Source organism: Pleurodeles waltl, chromosome 5 (assembly GCF_031143425.1).
Source record: "Pleurodeles waltl isolate 20211129_DDA chromosome 5, aPleWal1.hap1.20221129, whole genome shotgun sequence".
Classification (NCBI taxonomy): domain Eukaryota; kingdom Metazoa; phylum Chordata; class Amphibia; order Caudata; family Salamandridae; genus Pleurodeles; species Pleurodeles waltl.
In genome coordinates this window covers 435,899,265-435,917,755 of record NC_090444.1, presented here as the reverse complement: position 1 = coordinate 435,917,755, position 18,491 = coordinate 435,899,265, and the positions used below count along the sequence as shown (strand labels likewise).

At 46.0% G+C, this 18,491-nt stretch overlaps 1 protein-coding gene across 6 annotated transcripts in view; it reads right to left on the bottom strand.

The window, feature by feature from the left end:
• Window positions 1-18,491, bottom strand: part of EHBP1 (EH domain binding protein 1) — a 1,526,717-nt gene that overhangs the window by 131,614 nt on the left and 1,376,612 nt on the right. For all 6 annotated transcript variants that reach the window (XM_069234213.1, XM_069234209.1, XM_069234211.1 and 3 more), the window contains one exon: window positions 16,142-16,215. In XM_069234213.1, coding sequence (XP_069090314.1) covers window positions 16,142-16,215 — 74 coding nt within the window. The remainder of the gene's footprint in view (window positions 1-16,141; window positions 16,216-18,491) is intronic.

Genomic DNA, 18,491 nt, shown 5'->3' with positions numbered 1-18,491 from the left:
CAAAAAGCTTCAACAAAATTCGAAAAACCCAGTCAAAAAGTTACTGTGGGATCTACGCATAGGCAGACAAGGAAAAGAACTGACGTCAGTGCAAACATGATGCTAACGACGGATGCGGAGTCAGCTGATGCTGCCAAACAGCACACAGGGGTACTGCTCAAGGAAAACTCTCCGGATCCAGACTAATGCCTGGGGGAAATTCAAAGCTAAGGAATCTGTAGCTAGAAGTCTCTATCAGATATATTAGTTAAAATATTGTGAGTTTGATCCCTACTCAGTTGAAGTTTGAATCTATGAGTGAAAAGTGTATTTCTTTTAGCATTTGCAGAAAGATTTTTTATTGCACATATGATATAAGCAATTTTAATCTTAGTCTGGCTTTCCTCGTTCAGTTTAAACATATAAGCATAAAAAAAATCCCAGCGAAAGGCAAATAATTATAAGTGTGCATCCCGATAAACACTGAAGAACACAGATTTCTCTGCACTACAGTAAACTAAAATACGATCCAAAGAAAATTGAGTGAGGTAAACTGTGTCATTTATAAAGTTGTGTTGAAGGGTCAACACAATGTATAAGGCAATAGCAAAAATGAATGTTTTATATTGATCTACATCTGTTTTGATGTTTAGACCTATTACTAAAATTTTGTTTTTTTGCTTTTCTTTCTCCTACGCGTGGTTTCCATGGTGCAGGGATATCATGGTTACAAGCATGTTTTCACACTGAATATATTTACTCTTACTTTGTATAGTATTTGGAAGAATTTAAATCAGATTTGGATTAATGTGGGATGATTAATTAGATTAAGTGAGATGATGAGTAGATGATCCTAAAAATTTTTAAGTTTGCAAAAACCCACAAGGGGCATTTAAGGAGCAGTATTACTGTGAGGGGGTGGAGAGAGCTGCACTGCTGGATGGACGTTAATGTTGAGGTGGCAACGAAAGAGTGTTTATCATGCGGGTGAAGTGGTAAGTTGCACAAGACTGTTATTCAACCTTTAGAACTTGTGGCATAGATAAAACTGCTGTAGCAAAAGTGACTTTAGATGTGCTAGGGTGGGTAGAGATATTTATTACTATTCCAAGTAGTAAGATGTAAAATTTGTGTCAAAGATGACATACTCCGAGTTTGTCACATAAAAGAGGTCTCCTGAAGACAAATAATATTACAAGCTATGGCAGGACATGGCAGAAAGTTGCTAGTTTACATACCAGGGCTACAAAAAGGGTCCAATCTCATGGCAGCACAAACAGAGGTAAACAGATCATGGTCCTTCCTACCCTTTTATCTTGTGCTCCCATCAATTCTTTCTGGCTCTCCCTTCTTCTGCTGAAGAGCATGCACCAGGTGTTTATCACCCTTCTAAAGTGCTTTTAGTCTAAATATGTTGGGTGAGCAAAAATACAGTTACTTACACATTCCTTTATTGTGCCATACAAACTGCATAATTCCTATGGTACAACTCTTGGTGCTGGTTCACCCATATGGCACTCCTCATTTTTCACAGCAGTCTTCACTAATTGTAAGACTGCAGAGTGATGTAACTGGACAAACTACAGCTCAGTACTAAAGCTATAGCAAAATTCTTCAGACCGACATCCAAAAGACCACGTTAAACAGAACACTTCACATGCACCAAGCACTGAGATTTACTCTCCAAACACCCTATTAAAGACAATCCACAATATCATAAACACAGCAACAGTGGCATTGACTCCTTTGGCCTGCTCAAATAAAAGAGCACATCATCTGCATAGAGCAATATTAAATGCATGCTGTCACCAATCTGTAAACCAAAATCTCACAAGTCTCTGTGGAGTTTCACTGCTACAGGTTTCATGTCCAGTGAAAACAGTAGTAGGGAGAGGGAACACCCCTGTCATGTACCGCTCTTCAGCGCTCAATCCTCTGACATAAGCCCGCCAATGCAGAACCATGCCTGAGGTGCACTATAAAGGAGCTTCACCAAGACACAAAAATCCGGACCAAAGCCTATGTGCCCCAACAGCTGCAGCAGGTATTCCCAGCCAAGTGTCCACTGACACCAGCACAAAGTCTTTGTGGCTATCCTCAACAGTATGCAGCATATGGGACAGCCTGCGCAAGATCATGGCAATGCTTCGGACCAGAATGAAGCTACACTGATATTCTGCACCAATGTCCCCATCACTACAAGCAGCACAGTCCTCTTCCTGCTACAACACTCTCTGCATGCTCCGCAAAATCTTCAAGTGGATTCCTGTTGAAACCAGGAAAACTGTCACCCACACCCTGGTCAGCAGCCGATTGGACTACGGAAATGCCCTATATGCAGGAATAAAAACCAAACTCCTAACAAAACTGCAAAGAATCCAGAACGCATCCGCCCGCCTCATTCTTGACATCCCACGCCGTGACCACATTTCCCCCCACCTCATAGACCTTCACTGGCTACCAGTATCAAAGAGGATCACTTTCAAACTCCTCATCCACACACACAAGGCCCTCCACAACACAGGCCCAGCCTACCTCAACGAAAGACACAGCTTCCACACCCCCACCCGCAATCTTCGCCCCGCCAGCCTCGCCCTCGCCTCCACTCCCCGCATCCGCCGCACCACCGCCGGAGGACGATCCTTCTCTCACCTAGCCGCCAAGACCTGGAACTCCCTACCGCTCCACCTTCGCCAGACCCAAGACCTCTTGACATTCAGGAAACGCCTCAAGACATGGCTCTACGACCAGTAGCTCCCCCCCAGCGCCTTGAGACCCTAACGGGTGATCAGTGCGCTCTATAAATCCTTGATTGATTGAATGTGTATTATATTCATGGGCCTATAAGCGAAGGATCTGTGGGAGCCCACCTGTCTTCGGCACCATACAATCCACTCAATCTGAGTATAGGAGGTTGATCAACCTCCCCCTTCCCCCCACACCTTGACTTCCTACAGACCTCCAACAGAGGTTCTGTCAGTTGCACTGCAAAAACCCAGTAGAACTCCACCGGGAAGCCGTTTCTGCCCGGCAACTTTCCCCTGCCATCTTTCCCAGTACTTCTCTCAGCTATTCCAACATGGGCTCCGGGTCCAAACCCTCTTTAAGGGCAAGCTGGACCACATTAAGGTCCACCTGTGCCAGAAAGGTAGTTCCCTCGTCTACCTCCAAGTGCTGTTCCTCTCTATGCAGCCCCTCCAGGTGTGTCTTCAGCAACCCATTGAGGTCCGCCTGCGCTGATGCCAGTGTCTCATCTGGCTATCTTGGACCCATAATGGGGAGTCTATTAGCCTCCTGCTTTAACAGGCAAGCGAACAACCTACTGGGCTTGTCGCCCTCTCTGTGCAACATCTGGCGATATTCCTTTTGTGTGAACTTGTCCAGTCTGTCCCACATCTCCACATGTGCATGTTTAGTATTCGTAAGCTCTGTAACCAACACTGGTTCCAGTGCCTCGCATCTCTACAGGTCTGTTAACTTTCCTTCCAGTGTTCCCAGTTCCCTGGTCAGCTGTCTAATACCGTAAATTTTGCTCATACATCTTTCCCCCTCATACATTTCCCCCTGCATCACTGCTTTAATCACTTCCCACTAAATGGCTCTACTGGTCACTGTACCCCAGTTCCCACTTAGATATTCCATCAGTGACTCCCTACATGTCTCATCCTGAAGAACCTAAGGTGGAAGCCTCCATGTGAGAAGGCCACGCATTGACCCCATCCCCGCTAACTCAAGTAGCAGTGGCGAGGGATCCGATAAATATTGTTCCATATATTTGGCCGATTGCAAGGCAGGAGCCATAGCTTCCATTTCTAGCACCTGTACAATCTACTGTCAGTGCCATGCCTCGGAGACTGACAAGAGTACTTTCTAGCCCCAGGTACATTATCCTCCAGAAGTTCACAAACCCTACATTCTGCATCACCTGTAGCAACGACTCCACCATAGCTGCCATCGTAAAGTGTTTCGGGGGGCCGTCTGTCTAGGTCTCCATCCAGCATACAATTAAAATCCCCAACCCACACCACCATGGTGGCCAGGCTTCCAGTCAACAAGTCCTGCATTCTGAAATAATAATCTTTGTTGTTGCTATTGAGAGCATACACATTCAATATGCAGAGCTACATGCCATCCTGTGTTTCTTGCACCAGAACCTATCTACCACAGGGTACTGTAGCTTAAATGGCACTCAGGGGAACAACCACATACACACTCCACAGGCATAGGCAGCGTATGTATACAAGTATAATGGGCCCCTATTCATCTTATAATACGTTTCCTGGAGATCTGCTATGTTAATCCCCTGTCTCTGCACAGAGGACACACTTTCTTAACGTACTCCCCCTAAATCCCTGACATTCCAAGTAACTATCTTAAAAGTGTGTGCCATGTGTTAGCAATCTTTGTTCCTCGGGCAGAACTCAACATGACCACTGCCATTCAGTCCCCCACCCCACTCCTGAAGGACCTAATGCTGCTCAGGCCAGCATATGCCACCAATCCCATAGAGCTACCATCAACCCAAGATCAGTGAAACACATTAGAACAAAACTGTCCCAGCAATGTTCCCTGTCACTCTCAGGGCTCCTCATGTAAACACTAAAAAACAAAAAACATTGAGTTTACCCATCATGCTTGGTCAGGACACACGTCCACACCCATCCATGTCCTGTACCCTGAACTAATAAACAAACTAGGCCATAAAGCAGCCTTTCAAACACTTGTGTACTAACTACATTAGGAAATACGCAGGAGCAAGAGAGCCCTCAGCGACCCAGCAGTGTCCAATCCAACAAGGACAACATACTATTAAGGACCACACTCCAGCTGCTCTTACTTCCCTATCTAAACATTCCAGCAAGCCTAGCTTGCTCCTCCTGTCATAAAAGTGACCTAGCTGTCACTAAACACTCCTGGTGCTAATATAACTTGTATGCTTATCAATCCACCCCACTTCGCAGCCCATCTGGTGCACTGTCATCATCCGTGTTCAGCTCCCTATCTCCACTATTCTACTGTTCCCGTCTCAGTGTACCATGCAGATGTATCAGTATTATGTGCATAAGCCTGTCCCTAGTGTCTCCATTCCAGGTGAGTCGCTGCCTTGGCAAAGTTGTAGCCGCCACGGTCTGCCCTGGGCATCCCCCACTCACTCCCAGGGACCCATTCCCACAGCTCCAACCATGGCCACACTTCCTCTTGTTACTAAAAAAAACACAGTCTTGCCATTAACGATTACTCTAAGCCTAGCAGGGTACATCATCATGTTGGAAAGGTTCAATGCTCTAAGTTTTTGTTTAACTTCCATGAAGGTTTTTCTCAGTGTTTGTGCTTTAAATGTATGAAGCAAGGTGAAGGTATATGGCATGACTAGGTAGTCTTACCATGAAACATCAACACTATACCCAGTAGTGGACCCTGGATTCAATCTCAGTAAACCGAAGTTCAGTCCTGGTAGTGTGGCAAAGAGCAGTCAGGCTACTTAGAGAAACATGTGCAAAGCATTTCACAATACCAACATGGACAAAAAGTAAATGACACGACTCAATAGAAATCCAACACCAATTTAGAAAAATAGATGAGATTTTAATCTTAATTTGGACACCAAAACGAACTTTGTAGCTTTTGTACAACCGGAGTTGTGAATTTTTAAGTCTTTAGAAATGTAGAACTTTGCAGGTTTAAAGGACTTCCATTGAAGTCAATGGAGAAAATAGCAGTGTGCACTTGGGCACTTGTAGGATGAGTACCGACGAACCCACGGGAATTTAAGGTTCTGCTGGAACCTAGACCAAGATTCAACAGTCAAACTTTGGTTATCTTGCCCAGCTAGTCTGATTAAAGAGGTGACTTGGCTGTCCTTAATGCTGAACGGTCCGCAGTGGCTGGTGTGTTTTGCACTCCGTTCCAAAACTGGACTTGGGGGTGGATGCACACTCTACCCTTTGGATTTAGGGGTCTTTGGGGGGCTAGGACCGGGAAACCACAGTTGAATCTTCACCACCCTGCCTGGCGGATCCGGGTGCAGAGGTGGCTTCTAGCTGTCAATCACTCCAGTGAAAGTCACTTCCTTCAAGCTGCAAACCCACAGGAGAGGGGTCTCTATCGACGTCAGTCTCTATGCTGGGGGGGTGCTCTGGAGTCGGTGAACGTCGTGTGGCTATCTGTTTTCGGGCTGGTGACAGACAAGCCTTGGTACCTGCAAAGGAGGTCCACGGGCTTTCTGGTGGCTGTAGGTTGTTGGTAGAGGCTTGAAACCTGGCACGAACCTTACTCCCACTCTTTAGATGCTCTGTACCAAGTTTATTTACGCTCAGACATGCAGAGCCTGCCGGTCGCAGTTCTTCAATCTCAGCCCGCCTTTACTCTTGCAAGTAACAGGGGACTGGTACCACCTGCCAGGGAAGTCTTCCTTGGAATCTCAGTGTCCAATGGGGTCCCTCTTTCTGGGACCAACGACTCTTCACCTTGGCCACAAGTCGGGCACGTGGTTCCAGTACCGGTCTCCTTAGGTCACTCTGTGTTCTCTCTTAGAACTGGGGCTGGAGTCCAGGTCATGTTGTTGGTGCAGACGTCTCTTTGTCCTTCTTTATTATTTTCCAGGTAAGATCGGAGTTCTGGTGCCAGGGGAGCCCCTTAAATCCTGGTTTAGAGGGCACCTAAGGGTGCTAGGAACATTGGGCAATGGGCTACTAGTCCCTGCAGATAATACGCCCCTGAAGTGACAAATTTCCTGTGGGAGTGCATCATTTTTCTATCCAGAACACACTTTTCTTAGGGTCTGGCATGATGGCAGAACCCTCCCTCGGCAGTGCAGACCTCCTATCCCACCTTAAAGGTGTGGCTAGTCTTTTGGAGGTGAACACCTCCTCCATAGCTAATTTCCCACCTGCCTGGCAGGGTGAGAAGGTTTTTCTCCTCCACTGGGGGGACAGCTACTTACACATCAAAGGTGGGGGAAGCCTCTGAGGCTCACCACCCTGATGCTTATCTCACTAGCCAGCCTGGGTGGGAAGTGTGACCTTATTCCTGCTCACACCCTTTGTCTTATGTCCTGTCAAGGTGCTAGCACCACCAGCAGGAGGTCAGGCTCTTGTCTGTGGTGGCAGTGGCTCTGGAGAACCCGCCAAAACAGTACAGGACCCGATAACTGGATGGGCACCCTCTAAGGGTGCCACCTGGGCATATGCTTTTTTAATCTTAAACATGGGCATCATCTTCAGGGTTAAAAAGGAGAGTGTTTGATACCAAACACGACAGGATTTAGTTGGGCCATTGCAAAGCTGGACATCTGAGCAGTGGTCAGATGCTGGCCAATGTTATCCAATGGACCGTCGGTTACTCTGGCCAGCATCAAGTTTTAATGCCAGCATGGGGGCATATGTGCTCCTGCTCATATGTCCTCACTCATGGGACAGTGCACCCTGCCTCCTGGGCTAGAGGGGGCCTGCCTTATGGGTGACTGCCCTGTACACAAGGGCAGCAACAGGGACTCTGTCTGCAACTGGTGTGGGCAGAGTCTCACTCGAGCAGCAAGCTTCTCGTGCAGACTGACATGAGAGCTCTGCAGACTGTCTTTTACTCTGGGTACTCAGGGTGGCACAATCAGTGCTGCAGCCCTGGTAACCCCTTTGCCACCCTTGCCCTGGGTACCATTTACTGGGGACTTATAGGAGTGGTAAGGTCCTTGACAATTGGCCTATGCAATTCGTCATCCCACTTAAGGGAAAGAGCTATGGTACTTGGGCCTGTTTAGCAGGCTCAGTACAATGACAAAAACAACAGCATCTGGCAGCAAAAAGTAGAGGGTGATCATCCAAAAAGGGGCACCTTACAACAGTGTATAGTCCGGAAGATGGAAATTTTATGGTTCTCATAGCGCATCTCACCTGCCTCAAGGGCAACCTCAGGATGTTGTGACTATCCCTAAAGTTAAATATTCCACTCCCTCGCAGTCTCACTACCAGTGCCCTGTGGTCCCTCTCAATAGCAACCATGGGCGACAAGTCCATTAAGCTCCACTATCCTCAGAATCTGAGGTTATTCCTATGGGAGTGGCCGTCCACATCATCCACTCTACTCTCCAGTGTCACAGTTGCGGCCACCAAACGGGACACCTGCGCCTTAAGTGCTGTAACCTCAGTCTGCAGGTCTGTAATAGCGTGTTCAGGAGTGGTGACTCTGTCTGCGTCTTCCAGAGGCCTGCGCAGAGGAGGCCGACATCTATGGATACTGCATCTATCTTCCCCTCAAGCACAGTGCGGGAGCCCTGTATGGCCTCCAGTAGGGCAGTGTATGTCGGTTCCTCCTCCGGGTCTGGTGCCCCTTGCCCTCAGTAGTCCGACAGCCCTGGTGGCAGGGCCTGAAACATAATATATTGCATTATTGTGTTGCCCTGTGGGTCCTTGGCAGCCCTATCCTTTCCCCATAGCAAGGGGTCCAGAATTAAAAATCTCACCACAGCACTTTCTCTCCAAAGCCAGCGGGCACCCCTGCAGTCCTGCAGGTCGGTCTGAGCGGCTCAGCCACAGTCTCCACTCTGACAGCCATCCAGGCGATACGACACAGCAAAAAGCAACATTGTGTCAAGCCCCGTTCTGTAGGCCCAAGGCTGCGGCCTCTGCCTCAGTGTGGCACTCAGTCTATCCTTTTTTCTCCTCCCCATACTAGGCTAGCACCCGGGGGCGGGGTTGGGTGCAGACACCCTTCTCCACAGCAGCAACACTTCTATCGCTACTGCGCAATTCACCCTCAATCCGATGTCGTGGCCTACTCGCCGATGCTCCTCTGCACCACCACCTCAGGCCTTGATATTCACTTCACCGCTGCCCTGTTAAGCAAATTCCTAACAGCTCGCCCACTGCTCGATCAATCCGCTGCGGTGGCTACTTCCGCCACTCCTCCCAGGGGTGTTTCCCCCTGACTTTACCGTTCCTTGTCCTCATGCTCTGGGCTCCCTACCCCTCAAGCTGGTGTGTACATCCGCAGGTTGGTTCAGGACTTCAGGATCCAACCTCTGGTGTTATCCAGGGGACCCTGCCTTGGGGACCCCTCTGTTGGTTATGGTGACTTTCGTATTTCTTCTCCAAACCTAAAAAACAAGGGATGGGCGGGTGGGGTTACGACGTTCCTAGCGCACCGACCACCGGCGTTGCATCAGAAAAGGCCGAGGCCCTTCTGGGGGGCACTTAAATAGCCCCCCCCCCCCATCTGATGCATGCCGGCATCCGGAACCGGAAGTGACGTGGCCCCGCGCGACCCCTACAGAATCACTTCTGCCCCCACACCTAGTAAGGTGAAAGGGCGGAAGTGGCAAGGCCAGCCTGACGCACCACTAGTGTGAGAGGTAAGGCAACGGCGCTCTACCATACTGCAGGACCTCAGTCCCAGCCTGCGAGTGCAGCTCTTTCGGCCCCCGATGCCTCCTGTCTCTACTGCGGCGACCAAAGAGGCCCCAGTGCAGGAGCTTCTACGCGCTGAGCCGGCTCGGCCTCTCCATTCCCCCTCAACAAGCGAGCGCAGCTCCAGTCAGCCCCCCAACCCCCATTAAAAGCTGCCATTTCTTAGATCGACACGTTCTCCCATACTACTGTGTTTACTTGTTAAAATTATCTGCAAACCATCACACCAACAGTTCCAGTGCAGAACTTATATTTGTCAATGGAAGGAGTTTTTCACGTTTTCTCCAATTTAACGTTCATATTGCACATTGAGCATGGTAAAAGTACGTACGTGTAGTAAATGTACGTATCTATTTCAATAAATATGTAGTCACATTAATATCTTATCTGGCTGAACCACTTTGTGATCAAGTTCTTCAAAACATGTTAAAATCTAGGACCAAATACAAAAATACATTCCGTGTTTCAGAATTTCACTGAAAAGACACGTGTAGTTGTGCCTTTAAGGAAAGACTGCACTCTTGTTCCTGGAAAGAAATAACCACTTGAAATGGAAGCCTTTAAATTCAGCTTTGAGAAGAGAAATAACTGTTAAAAATAAAACATGTTGGCACCTTCTCCTTTGTGCATTTAAGCAAAGCTGCGTGTATCACCTGTCACACACGGTTACCGCTCGCAGCCCGTGCATCTCGGGGGCTAGATCAAGGGCCGCGACTGCTTTGTGGCTTCCCTAACAGCATGCCTATAGAAACGTAAACTGGGCGAAATCGGCTTAAGTGGTAAAGCTGAGCACGGCCACAAACTGCTGAAAGCCTAGCGCCAGTGCTGAGCCCCGTGCAACCCTCGCGGCGGCCTTTCATGCCTCCTAAAGCCTTGTGGCCTTAATTGTTCGCTTTCGTTGACTTCACATTACTATTATTTCTGTGATTAATGTGATCAGTGCTTTAAGGAAAAGCCTTTCCGTACTGACATATAAACACATTCCCAGAAACGGACCGAACTTGCCGCCCTCGGCCGCTCTTTGATAAAAAAAAAAAACAGATGAGCACTAGTTTTGTCGCAGAGCATAGTGGCGAAGGGCGGTCGCCTCTTATCTTTAGTTCCAGTCAACTAGCAATCCTGAAAGAGTTTGCATCATCATCAGAGCAGGCCATGCGATAGGATTCGGCGCTGCACCTAATCAATCTATGCAGTACGGCGGCTGGTCCGTGGAACAAAGTGAAAATAGATTTACAAATGGGGTTTGAGGGGATAAGCTCCTCCACGGGATTACATATTGATTTTAAATATAAAAAAGCTTATCATATAAACCATAACTACGAAAATAGTGAACCTATGCATAAATCCTGTTACAAGAGTGCACGCTCTAAACTCTAAGCCAGGGATGAACCAAGATGTACAAAATGCAGTGAAGGATCCATTTATTGAGCAGAAAACGAGCGCAGTTCGTCCCAGAGGCCGCCCAATGGTGTAAGCCCATCTTTTCGGTCAGGGCAATAAATAGCATAGAGCTACTGAGAAGGCAACACCCAGTGTTTGGGCAACCAAGACATGCTGCCTGCTGGTTTGCTATTCGTCATCATTCATCTAGCATGGACACCTAAACGGATAACTCTGGAAGAAGATCTGGATACTGCAACCAGATGATGTCTTGGGTACACCCTCAGCATCGAGATTCTATGACAGCAAACATACTCATATGAACCTCTCTTTGTAGATGGCCTTCATCATCAGAATGATCTGTAGAGAGATTTAAGTGAATTCTTTCTGCAGTCTACCAGTATTTAGCAATTTTGTTCTTGACGCTGCTGCTAAGTGGCAAAGGAAGCAATTTTTTCTACCTACACTGGTTGATTTGTAGGGGAGCTGTTAAATGCTCCTGGAATGCAAAAGCCGCTTTGAGATCACATGTAGCAATGTAGTAGCTGGATAAGAGATGACTGCCTTCACTAAACAGTATACTGGCCAACTTATCGCAAGAAAAATCCTGACCATACATGGCCAATGTCTAATACCCGGCCTATATCTGTCAATCAGCAGATCCTATACCCTTCACCAGTCCGGTTTGTCAACAAAATGATTTCTTATGAGTTTAGTCAACCCCAAAAGAGTCGAATCAATTACTAGAATAATTCTAATAATTATAAAGTACATAACCATAAAATATCCTCTGTATAAATATTGGAAACATAAAAATGGGTAATTGGTTAACGTTAAATTATGAGGCTCCGAGGCCCTACTAATAATAGATGTGCATGGTACAAATGCTGATAACGTAAGAAGCACTGGCAAAGCCAACAGGTCTCGTCTTTGGGACCTATTGGCTTTGCTAATGGGTGTTAGACATGCTGTACAGCATCCCCGTTGCTGTGAAGAATGGCTCAAGAATTTTTTAAAAAAGCCTTTGATATAGACATGTTTTTAAAATACTGATTCAAGTTGGACTGAGTCAGTCACACACCAGGCAGAGCAAGGCAGGTCACTGCCTGACTTGTGAACGCTTCTCTTTCAGCCCTAACAACCTTCCCTAGGCTAAGTCCCCCCTGAACAGGTGGCTGTTCCTCTGGGCCAGCCGGCCACTGGTCATACTCTCAAAGGATATCTAAGGCAGCTGATGAAGTGAGAGTGTACACTGTGGAGGCAGCAGGTGCACACGGATCTGTCAACTTCTACAAACGTATTGCATGTAATTTATTACATATCAGGGGAGATTTCTTTTTTTTTAAAACAGCTTGAGTCCTGCAACTGCAGACACTACTAAAAGTGCCTTGAAATGCATGACACCAAAGGTTTTTTAGACATTTTATCACCAACGTTTATTTTACCCATATAAATGTGTGTAGATAAGCGAATTAACTGTATATCCTGGATAAATAATATTATTTCGGACATGTTCGCTGCTTCTGGAAGATTATGTTTTTCGCTGGCAAAGCCAAGTAGTTGAAGTAGTTTTGAAAAGCATGCTGTGCATTCTGGTCATTCTAGACTGTTCAAAAGTAGCCGCCACTCCCTCTCCCTTTCCCTCCCCCTCCCAACATTCCCCCAAACCCTACACCACCCCATGTGTTTACACACACTTACACGAGAAGTACTGCCATGATTTTGTGCACACAAATGGAAGATCAATATTAATGTGAAATACGAACATGGATTAAAACTGTTAGAAATAGTACAAGTCAAACTTATTTTATTAGAGAAAAAGATTAGCAGCTTCAAAGGTTAAAAACACATTGAGCATGGCTGCTGGCAGGACCCCCCACCCCAGCTTATGAAAGGGGGGCTTTTATGGATATACTGCCTGTTTTACCAATCACACATATGAATGCATCTCCTATCGGTGAAATACGTAGTGACTGTGAATCTTCTCGTACGCATTCTATAGCAGGGAGATTTGGTACAGCTGTTGAAGTTAAAAAGCATTGAAAATTAAATACAGAAAACATACCACAAAAAGGTGTCCTGTAGAGCAGAGGACTGACAGTCAAAATAAACGGACCCTAATATCTATCTCTCACTCCCAACGCCCCCTCCACCCAAAAAAGCGCTATCATGCGGCCAGCATTGTCTGCGTCATAGTACTTTTTTTTAAACCATGTTGCACAGTAGGTCATGCTGCTGTGCAGTATGTTAAACAAGGAAAAAAGGCACTACTGAGGTAGCCACAAGCAGCATGAGTGGGAGGGAGAAGGAATAGTTAGTGAATCACACTGAAAGCAGTGGAAGGGCAGTGATTACGTTTGATTAACCTGTGCTTGGTCCCTGCTCCACTTGAAGGATCGGAAGTGAAGTTTGGCCAGTGCTGGCCAATTTTGGAGGCTGCAAAGAATAGGGTCACTGCAGCCAACAACTGGTAAGCAGTGGTTGAGCTTCAAGCCTTTTCAGTGAACAATAGTGTCTCACAAACGATACACATACTTTTGCGGGCTCGACCCTAAAAAGGATCCATGGAGTGAAATAGTACACTGCTACAAACGTTAAACATAAATCAGACATGGCAACAGCAATTATGTGCTCTGGCGCTTCGTTCTTCATTCCGAAACAGACCATTAAATCTGCACAAGATAAAGGTTCAGCTCTCTGGCTGGCCCTTGGCTCTTAAACAGACACCCCAGTGAATTGAAAGCAACAAGTTTGATCTACAACCCTGATGCAGCATTAGGAATTGCTTTGTAGATACAGAGAGAATCCACCGGCGTTGTCAGGCAGCTACACAGGATACTGACTCACAAGCTTCTGTCAGGTGTCCACCTTTTTGCACAACAATACAACTCGCAGAACGATACAACTCGGAGGTCCTTCTTTTGTTATTATGAGACTAAAGATCAACATGTCTACATGAGGATCAATGCAGTAGAATGAATGACATTTGGCAGTCACTATAGTCTTCTTCCTACCCAATGCCATAGTTCCCATACGCTGAGCTTTGCTGATTTAAGACTCTAAAATGATGGGGAATTCACCAAGAAAGTACACTATGGACTTTGGCAGGGATACACAATCTAACTGTAGAAGCACAACCTGTCTCAGCCCTCTTCAAAATTTGACATATCCTTCGCAGTCTTTGTGCCTTATAGCCTCCGATGACCTGTTCTACTACTCATACTCTGGTGCACTTTCCAAAATGTAGCTTACTTAGAGCAAATAGCAAGTCATTCGTTTATGAAGCATCACTCATTTATAATTTACAAACGAAGTAAAGACAATGTTGTAAATAAGCCAAAGTTCAAATCACAATTTTGGGCAGATGCTTTTTCACTAGTTTAACTAGTTAGGCAAAAGGAAAGCTACATAAAATACAAACAGACAAAAGTAGGCATCTTTGTTTCTACTGAACAGTTCACTGCCATGGTCAAAATTCCATCCAGCTGAGGGAGATTTAGCTGAAAGGACTGCTTTCGCAAGCTGGTGCATTCAAGCCACTCTTTTCATATTCATCTGAAATTGCCATTATAGAGGCTGCAACACAGATGACTATCAGAAAGTCACGCGGCTGCCTCTGCTTTCTCTCCTCCAAACTTAGGCTTCTACCAAAGTCTCCAAACTAATTACAATTGATTTCTTATGGATCAGGTACCTTATCAGGTGAAAAAAGAAATTACCATGGGCAGTCAAAGGGCTCGAGGTCAATATAGAATAGCAAAATCAATTTGCATTGATTAGACAAAAGGTCCATTCTACAGCGCCTGGCAGATTAACTTTTAAGTTGACATCTTTGAACTGTAAATCAGCATTTGCAACAGAGAGGTCTTAACAGGATGGCCTTAGAAACACTTAAGGTATTTGGGATTGTTTTTAAAATGAAAGAACTGTTAAAGCTTTGTGGATATTTACTTATATTATGATTCATCCCGGATTATTTCACAGTTCACTTGAAGGAAGAATAAAAGGGATAAACGGGATTTCACTTACACCTCTGTCAGTCACCTCATAAGAGAACAGAAACCAGAGCTGCAAAGAGGAAGAACCTTTGGGAGAACAAACCACTGCCATTAATAAGTCATACTTAAAAACTGAAAGTAAGGGGTTGTGCAGATTTGTTTTCAAAGGAAAATTACTGTAATAATTTTACTGGGGTACCCAGGGCCGCTCTGAGGCAGTGCGATTAGTGCGGCCAGCTAGGTGCTGACCTGGGAGGGGCTAACCTTGGGGTGGGCACTCACATCAGAGGGGAGGGCGCAGTGTTTAGCAATTACTTACAATCTGGAAACACCTGCTGCAGAGATCCGTGTGCGTCCAGTTTTCAGGAAGCAATAAAAATGTCAAGCTAACCATTGTGACGAATGTTCCTGCTAGAGAGATCCGAGTTTAGTCCAGTGGCAGTTTTGACTTCTCCATAAAGTAGCACAGGAGGTTAATACGCCTGCTGCGAATAATACTACTGTACAAATCACAGATCTGTATTTTATGTGGATAGCTGAGTGGATTACTGCTTTTGTCATAGAGATTCTTTTGTTACCGCAGTTCATAAGATACAACTCTAATATAGAACAGTGACCGTTACAACTGTCATCAAGGAGTTGCATGCGAACTGTATAAAATAGCTAAGGATGTTATATTTCCCCCCTCAGCCTTTCATTATTTATTCCTAATGTTGCTAAAAAGGGTTTGTTTGGGTGGATGTGCATTCTTATTAGAAGCCATCCTTTACCAGTTTTCTAAAACAAATGAAATGTATGTGAGGGAGGGAGGGAGGAGCTGAGTGATGTGGAGCACTTTTGGCAGGTGATAGTGAAGTAATCCGAAGAGGTGGTCATGGGGGATGGGAGGTGGGAGGAGGAGAGGGGCGGGCCAAGAATGACTGTCGCACCAGGCGACACCAGCGCTAAAGCCGGTCCTGGGGGTATCGTTCTGGAAGCTCAAACAATCAAACATACCCTCTGCACCTACATCTCACATGCAAAGCTGAGAATCCGGTAACTATGGAAATGTGCAGAAGGGGCAATGCAATAGTGCATGTAGTAAACCTCTTTTCGCTACCATGACTGCAGATATTTCAGCAAATTACACAATCATCGCTCACGCAAAGTCAAACCTGAATTTATATTATGGCTGAAATGTCATTACACACAGTCTAACCATCATTGGTCTTAAAGATACAGTACAGAGGTAGAGACAGTAATTACAGTCTGCCACCGAGCACGTTAATGGTAGCCTTAACCATGATAACTCTATCTCGCAGGGGAAACGCGCTATGCGTAGACCGGCAACGCCTTGAGCAAAGAGTCTGCGGAGAAGAGAAGCCTCGTAGGCAAACATCTTACCTTCTATGGCAAGCATCGCCCGCAACTCCCGGTTCAGCAGCTCGTACCTCCGCTCTAGGTCGTGCTCCTTTTCCCTAGGCAAATTGGAAAAGTTCATCAATATGTTAATTGCTAAATCATTAAACACTTTCAAGCACCTTTTACTCACATTGATTCGGGGACTCATAACTGACTTTTCTGCTTAACATTAAGCTACTGCGCACAAATGATACACACGCCTGAGAGGCTGAGCAGGTGCCAGACTTGTGAGTGCCAACACGAGCCAACCCAAGGGCCGGTTACACTTAAAGGTGCGCTGCGTGATATGAACTGATATTTAATCCAACTGAGCATGTACACTTAGGTAGGAATTGTGAGGAGATAAGAAGGTTAAAAAAAAGGCCCTGATCACGTGGCAATGTCCTGCTGAAGGTTCAAGTACATTCTGGTGTCTGACTGGGCCATCAGAGCAATGAGGCAAGGGTAATGAATACAGGGGCCCCTCCACCCCCTAAATACCACGGAATCTAAACTAGATTTCTCGACTCCAGCCGCAAAAAAAAAAAAAACAAAAAAAAAAACACACGGATCACTATGAGAGTCACCAGAAAAATGCGTACATACTTTTATGTACACTCGAGAGCATGAAAAACATACCGCAGTCATGCACAGGGATGCAGACGCAGGAAAGAGGTGATTGCGCACAGTCAGCAACACTTAGAGGAGCACAGACTGACTGCTCGCAGTGTAGGTTTCATCCCTTCCTCGCCTCATCATTCCCAATTCACTGTTTACCGATCTGTCATTTCCCTGTACTTAGATCCCATGCTACCACCTAGGACACAGACACCGGAGTCGTGCAATGCTTTTCAACTAGCCACCTCGCCCTCGGGCTCCTTTTATTGGCTTCCTACGTCATTACGCCAGGTCGCACCACGACTCGGACGCACACAGGTGGAGCCTGTCGATACCCTCTCCAAGGTGTAAAGGGCGAAGCGGCTGGGACACTGCAACGCTATATTCCTCATCCACCTAAGCTGCTCTCTATTTGAGGCTCGAGCCTCCCGCTGTCACTCCTGCATATACTCTTTGCACTGCTGTGACGGTGTTGGATTTGCCCTTCAGTGGTACCTCTGTATCTCTCTGCTTGCAGCTGGTTCTGGACTTGTTTCTCTTTCAGCCTCCTTCGCGCAGACTTGCGCCTTCTCGAGGTGTTGAAGGTAACGAGAGGTCTACCTCGTTGGCACCTCCTGGACAAGGCTCTACATCCCCTTTGTTCAGGTTTCCAGTCCAGCTGTCATTAGGCTGTTTGGCCGCAAAGAACCGTTTAAAATGAGATATGTTCTGTGATACTTTTTTCTCCCTCCCTCTGAGCCGCCTCTTCATGCACCTTTCTTTGATTACTTTCCAAGCTCTAGGCTGGAACGGTAGCCTGAACTTTTGCGCCTAAATATTAAAGGTGTTAAGCATGTGTCTACTGTATGGCTAGAGGAGAAGGAAGTACAACATTAGACTGATGTAATAACCCCGAAACACATGTAGAGAAAACATAATCTCTATCGGGGACAAGGAATCTGTAGCTATCTAAAAACTTAAAACGAACCATGGAGATCTCAAGAGGAAAAAAATGGAGAACACACTCTACCCGTAGGATTGTAAAGCAGTGTGAACAGTAATTTTAGGATATACTGTGTCCAAATCTCATCTCCGAGAAAGTAGTTAATCCGAAACAAAAATAGTCTGCTCAAAAAGGCCACTATTCGAGGCTAAACTAGTTGTACGAGCTTGTAAGTACCGCATAACCTGCTCAGTAAATCGAAATATGGCACCCACCTACTCGAAAACAAGAATAAAGAAAAGGAAGATCGACTGGTTTGTGTAGTCCAACATTCTAGCTTAAATGACAAAATCAGGAAGATCATTTTAGCCCACTGGCATATTCTTAATGTGAATAATGATCTGTCCCAGCTACAGAAACCGTTGTTTGCCTTTATGTGGAATAAGAATATACGAACCGGTTGGCCAGCTCAGCGATAACAACCAACAAAGACTACTGCCAGAAATCAATAAGTGGACAAACTCCCATTAGGGGCAGCCATAAATGTGGCACGTGCCAGGTATGTGCTGGGGCTATTGTCTCTGATGTGTTATGGGGCAACAAAAAATTTGAACTGAGTGGTATGACCAACTGAAGAATAACTAATATAGTATATCTCATCTGCTGTCCATGTGGACTGGGGTACGTTGGAGAAACTGCCCGTGAACTGAGAATACGACTGACTGAATACAAATCAGCTATTCATAATAAAAGAGAAGGAACTCAATTGGAACACCACTGGGGGTCGATGAAACATACAGAACAGGATCTGAC